This window comes from Cyprinodon variegatus, unplaced genomic scaffold (genome assembly GCF_000732505.1).
Source record: "Cyprinodon variegatus isolate N-32 unplaced genomic scaffold, C_variegatus-1.0 Scaffold509, whole genome shotgun sequence".
NCBI classification, from domain to species: domain Eukaryota; kingdom Metazoa; phylum Chordata; class Actinopteri; order Cyprinodontiformes; family Cyprinodontidae; genus Cyprinodon; species Cyprinodon variegatus.
In genome coordinates this window covers 188,798-202,503 of record NW_015150962.1, presented here as the reverse complement: position 1 = coordinate 202,503, position 13,706 = coordinate 188,798, and the positions used below count along the sequence as shown (strand labels likewise).

General features: G+C 39.1%; 2 protein-coding genes across 3 annotated transcripts in view; one reads left to right on the top strand and one right to left on the bottom strand.

Moving 5' to 3' along the window:
• The window catches only part of LOC107094853 (sodium- and chloride-dependent creatine transporter 1-like), an 18,495-nt gene extending 17,202 nt beyond the window's left edge, over positions 1-1,293 (top strand). For both annotated transcript variants that reach the window (XM_015390716.1, XM_015390715.1), the window contains exons 12-14: positions 12-112; positions 190-360; positions 484-1,293. In XM_015390716.1, coding sequence (XP_015246202.1) covers positions 12-112; positions 190-360; positions 484-612 — 401 coding nt within the window. In that variant the 3' untranslated portion in view covers positions 613-1,293. The remainder of the gene's footprint in view (positions 1-11; positions 113-189; positions 361-483) is intronic.
• Positions 1,188-13,706, bottom strand: LOC107094852 (solute carrier family 26 member 6-like). The gene is made up of 19 exons (XM_015390714.1): positions 13,397-13,706; positions 12,828-12,967; positions 12,634-12,744; positions 12,345-12,517; positions 12,105-12,269; positions 11,746-11,898; positions 11,459-11,541; positions 10,998-11,145; positions 8,435-8,548; positions 8,149-8,226; positions 6,021-6,116; positions 5,830-5,936; positions 5,652-5,721; positions 4,963-5,055; positions 4,755-4,865; positions 4,405-4,680; positions 4,263-4,317; positions 3,371-3,501; positions 1,188-3,277 (listed from the first exon to the last, which is right to left on the bottom strand). Exons 1-19 carry the CDS (start codon positions 13,534-13,536, stop codon positions 3,251-3,253), a joined length of 2,271 nt encoding a protein of 756 aa, XP_015246200.1. The 5' UTR covers positions 13,537-13,706; the 3' UTR covers positions 1,188-3,250.

Genomic DNA, 13,706 nt, shown 5'->3' with positions numbered 1-13,706 from the left:
ACCCTTGGCAGGCGCAGACCGTTTCATGGACGACGTGGCCCGTATGATTGGCTATCAGCCCTTGTCCTACATGAAGTGGTGCTGGTCCTACATCACGCCCTTTGTCTGCGTGGTATGTTTGGCGTTGGATCCTTTCTGTTTGGATTTTCCTATTCAAAGAAAGTTAATGGGGTTTATATGTTTATTCAGGGAGTGTTCCTATTCCATGTGGTGAACTACAAGCCTCTGACTTACAACACAGTTTATACCTACCCAATTTGGGGCGAAGCACTTGGATGGGCACTGGCTCTTTCTTCTATGCTCTGTATTCCTGTTACTGTTCTCTACAAGCTGCTCCGATGCAAAGGATCCCTGCGGGAGGTGAGATTTGCTCCTTGAGATGATAATTCTGTAAAATACGATAATTATGGCTCTTTGAATATAAAAGAAGCTAGAACATCTCCCTGATTCAAAGCTTATAATTTTTTTGTTTATTTTCTGCAGCGGTGGCAGCACCTAACTACCCCTGTCTGGGGCAGACACCACCTGGAGTACTTGGCGCCAGAAAGCGAGGCCAAGCTGCTTCCTGCCGCAGAAACAAAGAGCACCCTCCTCTTTGAGAGTGTAATCTGACAACCCAAGCCTTGATCCTGTAGTCACATGTCCATAAAAACACACAAACACTGCATAGGCCAAGTCTGAACTAGAAACAAATCAGTGAAATATGCTACAATTTTAAATTTGCATAAATAATAAAAAAAGATCATGGGTAAATGGACCAAAGAAAACACTGGAGAAGAACTGAAACACACCTGCATTCATGAAGTCACATCTTCTGCTCTGTTCTTTCACTCTACCTCGCTGGCTTTCTGCTCTCTTCCCGTTTCGCTGTCCTCCTGACTTCGTGCTGTCTCGTCCCTTCTCGTATTGTGGCTGTAATCTTTGTCCACCATAGCTGCAGTAGCTCCCCCTTCTGCACCCTTCTGTCAGTATTTATAAAGCCTCAGCTGGCCCCTGGTCATCAGGCCATTTTGTTCCACATCAGCTAAAACTTTATACATAAAAAAAAATCATGTCTGCTGCTGAAATCCCATCATCCCAGTGTGTATGTGTGTAGCTGCATGTGTGCCCATACTTGTGTATCTGTACATGTGTGGGCATCTGCATGAGTATGTAAGGAGTGCGTGTATTGGACCATGGCAGTGTTGTCTTCTATTATGTCACATTGCCTTTGGACAGTGATTTCTGCCAACTGCATTCAATGCACTAAGTGTAACAAAAATGACTTCCATTTGTACAAAAAAAAATGAAAAAGTTGTAATCACAACAAGACAATGCCTCATCACTTCCAGCTATGTATTATTAACTTACTATCTTGTGTATTGTAGGTCTGTGAATTAGTGTTACTTTTCAAGGGGGTTAATGGTGATCATTTACCGATTTAGAGAAGGAGAGACACATCCAGCTAAACTGTGTACTAAGCAGAAAGAGCAGCAGAGAGAGTTGTGGGGACGGTACAGTGGAGAGGCAATAAATGATCAGATGAAAGCAGATGAACTGTGTTGTTTAATATCTTTATTTCTTTGTTTTAATTTTGTAAAAATGTCAGATATATATACATATATTTTATACAGCCATATACTGTTTAATACAGTCAGTATTTTCCTTTAAAACCTGCAGTTTTGAATCTTATGCTTGTTTTCTATCCTCTGATAGAATATCTAAGTACTTTCCAAGAAGCAGAGTTTTCAGAGTACAAAGTGGTTATTTTGAAATGGTAACAGGAACAAGAAAGTATTTTAAAACAGCTTTTAATTCAAAACCAATAAAATGATATTGACATTTAATGTTTTCCAGATAAACTGGTGAAAATGAGTCCATGGCATGTCCTAGCCCACCTAATCAGGTGTATTTTATAGGGGGAGAATGTTGTAATTTGCTTTAAAAGAAAGGAGATGGCTTAATCCTCATTGTAAATAAGTTCAAATCATTCCGGCATTTTTTTTTGTTGAAAATGGAAATACCGGTATGTATAACATGAAAGTGTGTTTAAAAGGTAATTTAGAAATACTTCTACATAGAAATCCCTATTCTAACTTTGATGGAGATATTAATATTTAAAATATCCTTTTTTATATTTTCTTGGCTATCTAGTCTTTTGAGGTTAACATCTTTTTTTAAGTAACTGCTTGATGATAAGTGATAAAGTTTATAAAATACACTAAACCACATCTCTCAGATAAGTCTTATCTTATAAATACATAGCAACAGCCACAAGTAGGATACTGACTGCTGTCAATTCCAAAGAACCCCACTTCGAAACAACCAAAAGCATAGTTTTATTACTTCTGCAGCTGTATGGAAATAAGGAAAAACTGAATATGTGACTCATTAACTATTTCTGCAGGTTGATCATTCATCTAATGAGTGTGATAAGGAAGTCATATTGTCTTACATGGAAGACGTTTCTGATAATGTCTGATCAGTGTACTTAAAGTAAGCATGTGATTGGACCTTCAGACTTCTGTACTTATAAATATCTTCTAGAATAATATATATAAATATTTACTCATATCTATGTATGTAAAAGACAGGTATCCTTTGGTGATGCGTTGAACTTTTGGATGGAAGTTGATTTAATAGTTTGATCTGTAAGCTTAAAGTTAGGGCTAGTCTTATCCAAAATTGAAATATAAATGTTTCAAAGAGGCCTCTGCATTTGAATGTAACAGCTTAACGCCTAACCGTCCACATGGGAGCAAAGGGAAATATAAAGTTTAGACTTTAGATCTGCTCAGCGTGGTTTCATCAGTCATAGCTGCTGTGATTGACTGGTAGATTTCATGCTTTCTTTTCTAAAGTGTAAACTGATGGGCACACAGCACCATGAGCCTCCATTTACACCCAGCTTCTCTCCCGCTCTTTGCTCCTTCTCATGAAGGCCATAAAAACAGAGTCTCATTAGTCCCGGGTTACATTCTCCCACTCATCCCCCACCTTCCGCCATCTCTCACACGCAGCACCACACAGAGAGAGAGCCGCAGTGACGTATTGCTAGCCGTCTCATTATACCATATCATAAAAAGCTGGTCGCCACGGCAACAGATCCCTGTGTTTCCCTGGCAACCGGCCGCCATGTCAAGGTGGCGCGTTTCTCCCCCGCTGAATGAGGGGGGAGGAGATCATGGCAACCAATGCAGAGCGATGAAACATGGAGAGAAAGAGGGCGAGCTGAAGATATCTGGATTTGAAAACTCACGACCCCTGCTGGTCACATCTGGGTATCATATGGAAGGTCCTAAAATAAGAAAGATGTAAGCCTTTACGTCAGGATTGATAATGAAAAGGATGTAATTTGAGGTGTTTGGAGGGTGATAAGTGTTTCACTCACAAGCGCGATCTCCACCTTTTCCTGTTTCTCGAGAATATGAAGAACTGCATCATGAACCGAGACAAACAGCAAGTTCTTTGGGATGGACTCTGAGAAGAAGTTTGCCCTCTCCATCTGCTCCACCACACAGCCTATGTTCATAGCACATAAAGATAGGACAGGGCTCATGATTTTAAGACATTGATACAATAATATTCACATATATTATCGTATATGCTTGTGTTATTTATTTCTTTATGTCTCTCCTCTTCCTTTTTAATGCACCCTTTGGAGGAATGTTGTCTGGTCATAAATGTAACAATTACAGTAAAGGTGATTCAGATTGGCTGCTCAGTGGAACAGTGGGTAGGGTTTGAGAAGGTCTGGGTTTGATTCCCGGCCCAGGGTCTTTCTGCATGGAGTTTGCATGGTCTCCCTGAGCATGCGTGGGTTCTCTCCGGGTACTCTAGCTTCCTCCCACAGTCCAAAAACATGACTGTTAATTGTCATGTTAAATGACTGGTTAATTGGCTTCTCTACAGTCCCCTCATGTGTGAGTGTGTGTGTGAATGGTTGTTTGTCATGTTTGTCTCTGTGTTGCCCTGCGATGGACTGGCGACCTGTCCAGGGTGTACCCCGCCTCTCGCCCATTGACTGCTGGAGATAGGCACCAGCACCCCTTGCAACCCCACTCGGGGTAAGCGTGCTAGAAAATGGATGGATGGGTGATTCAGATTCTTCCCATCAAAGGATATTATCATGATATAGTCTGCTTGACCTTCAAGTAATATTCTGAACAATGTGGCACAGCAGGGGTTAAGACCTTGATGCATTCGTTTACTATCAAGACTTAGTGTCTTTGATTCTCCATTGACACCAACTCTATCTCTGTTTTGTCTACTGTATGCTTTACCTTGACAGCCAGCTAGATAGATTGCCACGCCAACGTCTCCAAAATCCCTGAAAATCTGAAATAAGAACAAAACTTCTTTGAATGGTTGTCAATCTTCTCTTAATGAACTATTGAAGGAAATCCCTGCCCTGGACAGACATACGTTTTTCAGTGTATTTACTGTGACCGTGTCCACAGAGCTGGTCATTGAAACATCCAAAATGATGCTGTGGGTGCCAGATCTGCAGTTGCTGTTTTTCCACTCTTCCACTGATTGTGATACCGCAGTAATATCCTCATATGTGTCTGAATCAGAGTCTGATGTTATCCTGTCTGCATGATAAGCCCAGTTAACATGGCCCTTCCCAGACAAGTTTGGAACCGTGCTTGTCACGCTCAAAACCATGCCATTCTGACTATTCTTCCTGTTATTCAGCTTCTGCCAAAAAGTGGAGGGAAAAGATTACAACATTTCTATTTGACTCGGTATAACATTAGTTCCAGCAAACATACATTTTTCTTTGCTTCATCTTTTTCCTTTTTCTTCTCTCTCTGTTGTTGACGCCTCTGTTTGGCCTCCTGTTTCTTCTTCTCGGTGTGCAGCTTTCCAATGTCAATTCCGCTCTGCACAGATTAAGTCAGAGAAGGAAAAAATGAACCAGGAGGGAGAGCTAAGGAAGCCAGCAGGGCTGATGTTACCAGCAGAATCTCCTGGACACACCTTCTCTTGAAGTGACTCCAAGTACATTTCGGAGTTTGTGAAGTTGATAGTGGCAGAGGAGCGGAAGATTTTGATTCCTGGGATCTCTTTAGCCTACATGGAAGCAAGTTTTAGAAAAAGAACACAGTTTTATCATTTTGTGTGTGTATGTGTATCTAAAACATACAAGCTAGCCTAATGAAAACCTTTATCTATCGAGGCAAACTGAGACATAAGTCTCCCAATCAACTCTCTCCAGCTCAATCAGGTATATTCTATAATATTCCAAGGATTTATGTGTTATATAAATCTTCCCCAGAGAGTTCAACAAAAATAAAAACAAGGATTTCACTACCCTATTAAACTTATAGCATAGCATATATACCTATTAGATAGAAGTATGAAAAGGGTCAATTCCTGGTAAGAGATACTTGTTCAGAAATTGAAACTGCTGAATACAAACAACTCTTCCCTAAACTAAGTAAATAAGACCGTTATGACCTTTGGCCAAATTTCCTCATTGATTCTATTTTTTTTTCCATTTATTAAAATATATTATACGTAGATGGCGCTGCGCATGCAGCAGCTTGTTATGTCGACCCCTTGCTCTCCTTTCTTTGGAATGTGAGTACATTTCTCCACTGTGGGATCAATAAAGTTAGTCAATCAATTGATCAATCAAGAAGATTGCTCTGGAGCAATGATGTTACCTCTTTGTAAGCCTCTATGTCCAGATAAAGGTCTGTGCCCGGTACATTGCCCAAAATTGAGTACCTAGGTCTGAAACATGTAAAAACAACATAAGAACAAGCATCTTGTTGCAGTGTTGCACCAACTGGAACATTGAATAATCTCTATCAAGGAGTATGATCAAAGATGTGTTGTTACAGTTGTGTTTTGAAGATGACTGTGAGTATGGAAAAGCCAATGGAGACAGCCAGACCCATGTCCAGGTTGAGCAGGATGGTGCTAACAAATGTGACCAGCCACACTAGCTGCATGACAAAGACATCAAAAAGTTTTCAGCAACAGCCGCTCAACAGGCAGTATTTAAACCAAACTGGAAGATTCAGCCTCACCAAGTCAACCTTGTTAGTCCTCCACAGCAAGGGCACGTCCATAAACTGCTTGAACATTCCTTTCAGATTCACAAAAACGATTGTAGATAAGACGGCCTGAAGAAACAAAGATAAATTCAAAATAAACCCACAGCTTTAATAAGTGGGAATTTAGATTGATGGTAGGTGTTATGGTGATGAACCAGATTTAAGTTTGTCCCGTTTCACAAACCCAAACAAGGTTACTTGTTAGTGAAAAATAATTCAGTCCAGATTCTTAAAATAAATATTTGCATGTTTTTGTTATTCTAAGTCTTGATGCAAAAAGTATGCTTTTGTTGTTTTGATTAAAAAGAATATATTTAATCAATCTCAAACTGTTCTCCAAAGAATCGACTGGAAATGATCCAAACAACTGAAGATGATTGAATACAGATTTTTCAAAATAAGTGCAACGGCCCACCAATTTAATTCTGATTGGGAAACTTGGATCAGATGAGGATACATCCTTTTCTTTATGAACACATTATTTCAACACTCGTATATTATATATATTAGCACTATTAACACCTGAGGATTTAGTTGAACCCAAAGAAAGTAACCAGTGGTACACTGGTGAAGGTTCTCAGTCATCCAGGTCATAGTCATTCCAAAAAAGAAGTTGAAGACGTTTCGCTTCCCATCCAGTAAGCTTTTTCCATTAAAAATGTCAGGAATAGCGTTGAGTTTGAGGTTTTATACAGTAGGCCAACAAAGCCTTGTTTTTATTTTGAAAACATGCAAATTGGAACAGGCGAAGGTGTCCACCCATTGGGAATGAGGGTCATTTGGCTGCTTTTGTTAGACTGCAATGCCCAATACCCATCTAAGTGTCTTAAAGGTCGGTCGTTTAAGGGGATTTTTGGCCTGGCTAATTAGACGAGGGCCTCCACTCTCCTGTACAGGGGATGGGGAAGATTTTAACTCAATTGCTGGCAATGGCTTCCTTTGCGCCCCACTCAAACAACCTATTTTCTTTATCCAAAATGTGACCATTCTGGTCCTCAAAAGAATGTCATTTGTCCATAAGGTGTAGATGTACCACAGAGTCTTGTCCAGAGGAGGTAGCTCTTCTGTGTTGGGCCATGCGTCTGTGGAGAGGTTGTTTGGTTTCTCCAATATAAAGATCAGAGCATTCCCCACTGCACTGAACTGCATACACCACTCCACTCATATTTGGTTTGTTTTTTTTTTTCCTTAGGATGAAATGTACTGGGATTTTGTGTTTGGAGAAAATCCTCTTGAGTTTTTCAGAGACTCCAGCAACATATGGGATGGCAATGTTTTTGCATTTTAACTTCTCACCGTTGTGTTTTGCTGCGTGTCTTTTGGATTTCCTTGCTGATTTGACAAACACCCAGGTTAGGGTATCCACCGGTTTGAAAAGCATCTATGATGTGTTTCTGTTTTTGTGCTTTACCTCTGTTTTTGTGCTTTACCTCTGTTTTTGTTGGGACACGCTCAGCGTGATGTTGTAAGGTCCTGATGACTGACGGTTTGTGTTCCAGTGAGTGTTGTAAGTCAAAAAGAACATACTGATCTGTGTGAGTGGATTTCCTATAGAATTCAATGTTGTAAGGTCCTGATGACTGGAAATTTGTGTTCCAGTTGGTGGTGTAAGTCAGCTTTGAAGAGCATTTTTGATGTGTTTCTGTTCTTTGTGCTTCCCTTCTGTTTTTGTAGGGACACGCTCAGCGCGATGTTGTAAGGTTCTGATGACTGACAGCTGTGTTCCAGTGGGTGGTGAGTCAAAAAGAAGATATTGGTCTGTTTGAGTGGATTTCCTATAGAATCCAATGTTGGGGTTTCCATCTCCTTCCATGCTCACCAAGCAGTCCAGAAAAGGTAGCTTGTTGTATGTTCACATTTTTGGACAACCAGCTACCTTTTCTGGACTGTTTGGTGAGCATGGAAGGAGATGGAAACCTCAACATTGAATTCTATAGAATTTCCACTCACACAGACCAAAATGTTCTGTTTGACTCACACCACCCACTGGAATGAATTGCAAAAGCTTCCTGGCTGGGAAGCAAAATGCGTTCAAACTTGGAAATAAATTCCAGTAGATTGTTTTGTAATTTTCTCTTTTGGAATAACCAGTGGTACATGCCTTGGGAAGGTCTTCAAACAGGGAGCCTATTTTCAAGACTGTGATGAGCACAATGACAGAGGAGACCACCCCAGCAACCTAAAAAAAGCAACAACAAAAAAAAAAAAACATGTGTAAATCTGCAACATCTAAAGCTGAGCATTTAAACTGAGCTCCTGATTACTCCTAGATTCTAAAGCAGCACCCTTTAAAACTTAACATAAACATTGACTTGACATGTGAGAAAGTCTAACATATATTTTTTTTCTTTATCCATGTGATCAAATTAAAAAAACATTTTTTTTACTTGTGTTTTCCCCCCGGTGCTCTCCTGTACAAGACTCCGAGACAACGAGGAAGTCACAGCGTAACAACGGAAAAACCCACCAATGGCGTTACAGAGACCAATAGCAACAAGCTCCTTGAAGAACAAAAACAGTCAAACAGGAGACAAAACATTAGTTTAATGTTAACCACCTTAGAAACTGGTTGATAAAAATCAATGCCTTTCAGAACAGATATATTTGATCTACATTTTGTTTCACTAGGGCCTTTCTGTATTCACATAGATGTTGCAACTTTTGTGGATCAATATCAGTGTTCTGTTTTATGTCTTGTTCTGGGGTAGTTTTCCTTACCACTATACTGAGAGCAGTCGCCAGCAGTAGATTAGAGACATTTGATCATGTAAAGCTTGTTGAGCATGAAAGATTTAACAGGCCCATTTAGTTGTCTGAGTGCAGTGAATCTACTTCTCTCCACAGCAACACATTCATAGACCAACATACATTAGAGAACATGCATATGCTGCTAAGAGTTCTGACTAAAAGGACTTCAGCTTAGCAGGAGTAATTTTATTGGAAAATTATTGAGATAAGGTAAATTCTTTCTATGATAAGACAATGATTTTTAAGCCCTGGTCAAGGTTTAATGATTTTATCAGAAGACAGTAAAAAATAACAACTGGCATGATGGGACCCCGACTCTTAACTTGACTTATATATAGTTGTTTTATCTAATGTATCAACTGTCCAAAACCTATTCAAATCTCATCTGTTGTATTTTATTCAGACTAGATAACTGAAAGCTTAACCTTTACTGAATTTAGTATAAATTACAACAATGATCACATGATAGCATTTTTTGAAATCTGCTTTTTTTCATAAAAGGCAGACCAGAATGGATGTTATGCAGTGTTGAATGTAATTAGAATATGGATGGTTCAAAATCTAGAGGCAAAGTGGGAATGAGACAAACATTCTGATTTGAGGTATAGATCAAAAGACCTTTGAAAAATTAGACTGTTCAATATTAATGTTATTTTACTGAAAATCAGTGTAAACATATAGGTGCTTTAATGTTGTGATGATTGTCATTATATTAACTAATGTACATTCCTATCATGTTATGAGCTTTATTGCTGGAAACCATATTAATAGCTTTAATGTTTTAATTTAGTATTAATCTAAAATAAGCCTTGAAAATATGTGAAATTTTACAGTGTCTTGCAAAAAAAAAATTATACTACTGGACTTTTTTCTCTTTCATGTTGTTAGAGCTTGACACTGATTTATTCTATTGGGATGATTGACCAACACAAAGTAGAGTATAATGGTAAAGGTTAAAGAAGTGTTTAATGTTTTAAGATTTATTTATGGTAAAAATTTAAAAATAAATGATGTGCAGTGAATTAACATTTTTCACCCTTTACTCTGATATGCCTAACTGGAATACAGTGCAGCCCATACAGTGCAAACTCACATAAACAGACTCCAACAATGTTACTAGAGACATACTGGTGTGTCATGAGGACCATGGTGCTCACCAGAGAGGTTAGTGATAAAGCTGTGAAGCATTGGAAAGCAGAACCTGTTTTATAAAACACTATTCCAAGCCTTTGATGTTTTATGAGGCAGAAATTAGAGTAATGAGGATGGGATAATCTGCAACCATACTAAGATATGGTTCAACTAAACTGACAGGCAAGCAGAGAAGTAGCCAAGAGTCCAAAGGCAACTCTGGAGACGCTGCAGAGATTCAAAGCTCAGAAGCAGATGGGGATCTGTTTATAGGAAAACTATTATTCATAAAGTCTAAATATATTGCCTTTATGGAAGAGTGACAAGAAGAATATCAAACAAAGATGTAAAATGTCTGATAAGATACAAAATGAATGGTGGAAAACCAACAACACACATCATCCCGAACTCACCATTTACCAACAGGGGGAAAAATGGTGGGATGCTCTTCTTCAGCAGGGACTGCACTGTTTGAAGTATTTATTGGAAAGCTAGATGAAGTTGACTAAAAGCCAAATTTAAAAGAACATCTGTTAAAGGCTGCGAAATCAACTAAGGTTTACTTTTCTGCATAATAAGTATTTTGAAGTGATCACAGAATACAGTGTCCGAATAGTTCAGTCAACAATCAGACCTAAATCCAAGAAATAATTGGCAAAACTTTTAATCTTTGGTTTTGCAAAGTTCTTAGAAACAGACTCCAAAAGAGCTGCAATTACAGCCATACTTGATCCGTCAGCGTATCGGTTTAGGTGAACTGAATGCAAATTGCTGTTTCAGATTTTTGCCATTGAGACTTTAAAACCCATTTATGTCTTTTCTTGTAGTCGTAATACTTTGTGTTGCTCCAACAGGGCAAGATATGAAAAATCTGAAGGTGTATCAATAGTTTTGCAGGACACTATATAGCAGTGGAGTTATTTCTGCCTGTGCTCTCAGGAAGATCAGTCATTTTTTCCACAGGCGTGACAGTCATGAACAACTGTGAGTGATCAAGAGCAAACTCTAATTTCAGTGCAGTGATTCAGTGTCATTGAAACTGTCAGCTGTTTGTGGGTATGAACTCCTCACCTGGTTGCTGTCCACCTTGTAGCCATGTTTGAGGCCGAATGTTTTTCCCAGAGAAATGCTGATGGCGTAGCCTACTATTGCCACAGCAAAAGCATCACCTATAATCTTTGAGAACAGAGTTGTATCAGGAGCTCGGGGGACCTTGAGCCTAAAGAAAGAGAAAATCTGTTTGGTTTTTGTTCCAATAAAAAAAGAGATTCAGTCATTAACCTTTAATTTCACCAAAAATGCATCCTATGATTTAAAAATGTCTTTTTATTTTGATTTTTTTTTTAGTATTATGCTTGTTTGGAGTTTTTCCTCAAGGTTTAATCAGAAACTAATATTTTTCTACTTCTTATCAACATTGTCCTGTCCTGTCTAGCAGGAAATGAGAAACTGTTTTCACTTCTGTGTAGGCTCCTGATTTCTTTCTCTTTTGCCTAAAAGTTTTCCACATTTAGAAGAGACACAGAACTCACCCACTGGGAATCTCCCCAACAACATCAACTAAATATTCACTGCGGAGTCCACAAAAGTAGGTTATGATTGTTGCTCCAACAACCTGGGGGGAAGCAATGGCAAACAGGATTCTGGTTTAAAATTAGAACCAAGAGTAAATCATTACTTTGCTTACTTATACAGGACTTCTTTTTGGAAAGTTCCTAACAAGCTTCTGATTGGCTCAAATTTATGGAAATGCTACCCTCTGGTGGACTTTTAAAGAAAAACAGCAGCAAGTTAAAGCAAAATGATTGATAATACTTACAACTATGAGCTCAATAGGGATTGGTAATGGCAGCTTCCGTCTGTAGCAACCATTGATTTCTTTAACAATGATTAGAATTGTAAGAGACACTAGACTGACCACCAGCTCTGGGACTCTTGTCTGAGGCAGGAGTTTGCAAATGTCCACTATAGTCTGTGTAAAAGACAACAATAAACACAATAAGTGTTATCTACTCTGCAGGTAATCATAAGGTGGTGTTTTTTGCGTGCTTTGAAATGATCAGATATTTTAAAGCTTGCACAAAATATTCTAACTGGAAAAGGAAGTAAAAGCACTGATTACAACCGTAACTTAAAGAAAAACGGAGGAAAGAAAGGAATGTGTTTTTCATCTCTCACATAAATAAGGGAGAGAGGGCCAGTGAAGCGATCTGGTGTGACTCCAAACAAGTATTTCAGCTGAGAGACACACACGTGGCATGCTGATGCCGTGGTGTAGCCTCGAACAAGCGGCTCAGAGAGGTAGGTCACCACGAAACCAAACCTGACCACCCCCAGCAGAATCTTAGGATGGAAAATAAGAGAGGAAAATCAGTTTGGATGATTGTGCTCAGACCAAACAAAGACAGAGAGACTCACCTGAAAGATTCCTGCCAGGACTGTGAGGGAACAGGCCACCTGCGTTCTGTACGAGTCTCTTGCAGTGATGTCCAAACCCTCTGTACCATTGGTACCATTTACATAAAAACTACTGTCTGGTGCAAGCTTCTCTGTCACACTTCCAACCATGATGCTGATCACAGCAAATGTCCCTAGACACACACAAAAAAACAAAAACATACAAAAATCCAGGTATTAATGCAGACATTTTCACTCTCAAAGATATAAAGGGTCAACAATGATTCGTCACTTGAATATTTCCACTCACCCACAGAAATGTGCCTGGAGGTGCCAAAGATAAAGTAGACCAGCACCGGGTATAGGGAGGAATAAAGTCCCAACACAGGGCGTAAGGAGGCCAGAAGAGCATACGCCATGCCTGATGGAGCAAACAATGAAAAGTATTACTAGAAGATTAAATGCTTTACAGATTCCTTATTTTATACATGCATTATTACAAACCCTGGGGCAGATGCATGATTCCCACACTACAGCCAGAGATCAGGTCACCAATTATATTTTCTCGAAACGGGTATTTAGGCAGCCAGGCTAGAACGGGTATCCAGGTCAGGACTATGTCCTTCAGCCGTGGCACAGAACACCTACAGCAATGAGAACAAAAACACAAAACCTTTTTCTTTGCTTTGTTTTGTAAGCGGAAAACTGCTTTTTGTCTTACTTATAAGATGCAAGAACAGGTGCATATTTCAAAGGATACTGATACATTATACTTGGGAAATGTAGCAGCTGCAGCCATGTTTATCAGTTAGCCTTGTAAACAGTGGCACCAAAAGCACTGCTGTTCCTTTTATTGAAATAGTACCTACAACTACTGTTTACTGAATTAAGAACACCTCGAAGTGTATTAGTTAACACACTGCATAAAAGAGACATGGAATAAATCATAAATATTTTTTCAATCCCTTTTAGTTACATAGTTATAAATTACTTTAAAAAATAAAAAGAATCTTTAGCAAATAAAGGCCTTTAGGGATCCTACCCTCATATTTAAGTCCATAAAGTCCATTTACCTTAGCATCTCCTTCATCCGTTCACCCACAGTTGGTTTGTGGGTCCATTTCCCTTTTTGTGCAACCACATCCAAACGGGATTCATCCAGAACTTCCCTTCGGATAATATACTCCTGATGAGAAGAGTCTGCATCCTCCATATCCTTGTCTGTTCGTAGAGTTTTCTTTAAAACTGCTGGGTGTTTAAGTTTCCTGGTCTCTGCTGGTAAAAAAGAAATGTCTCAGTGCTAACTAAAACAGCTTGTTTCTTTTTAAACCGTGGGAGTGACTGGAACAGAAATCTAACTTGGTGAGTGGGAGTGACTGTTTA

What these genes read in the sequence shown, in the direction of transcription:
- LOC107094852 (XM_015390714.1), bottom strand. Translation starts at nt 13,536, where the DNA reads ATGGAGGATGCAGACTCTTCTCATCAGGAGTATATTATCCGAAGGGAA. An exon ending in GTCATCTTCAAAACACAACT is followed by an intron (nt 5,722 to 5,829) that starts GTAACAACACAT and finishes TACATGTTTCAG; the next exon opens with ACCTAGGTACTCAATTTTGG. An exon ending in CTATCTAGCTGGCTGTCAAG is followed by an intron (nt 3,502 to 4,262) that starts GTAAAGCATACA and finishes CTATGAACATAG; the next exon opens with GCTGTGTGGTGGAGCAGATG.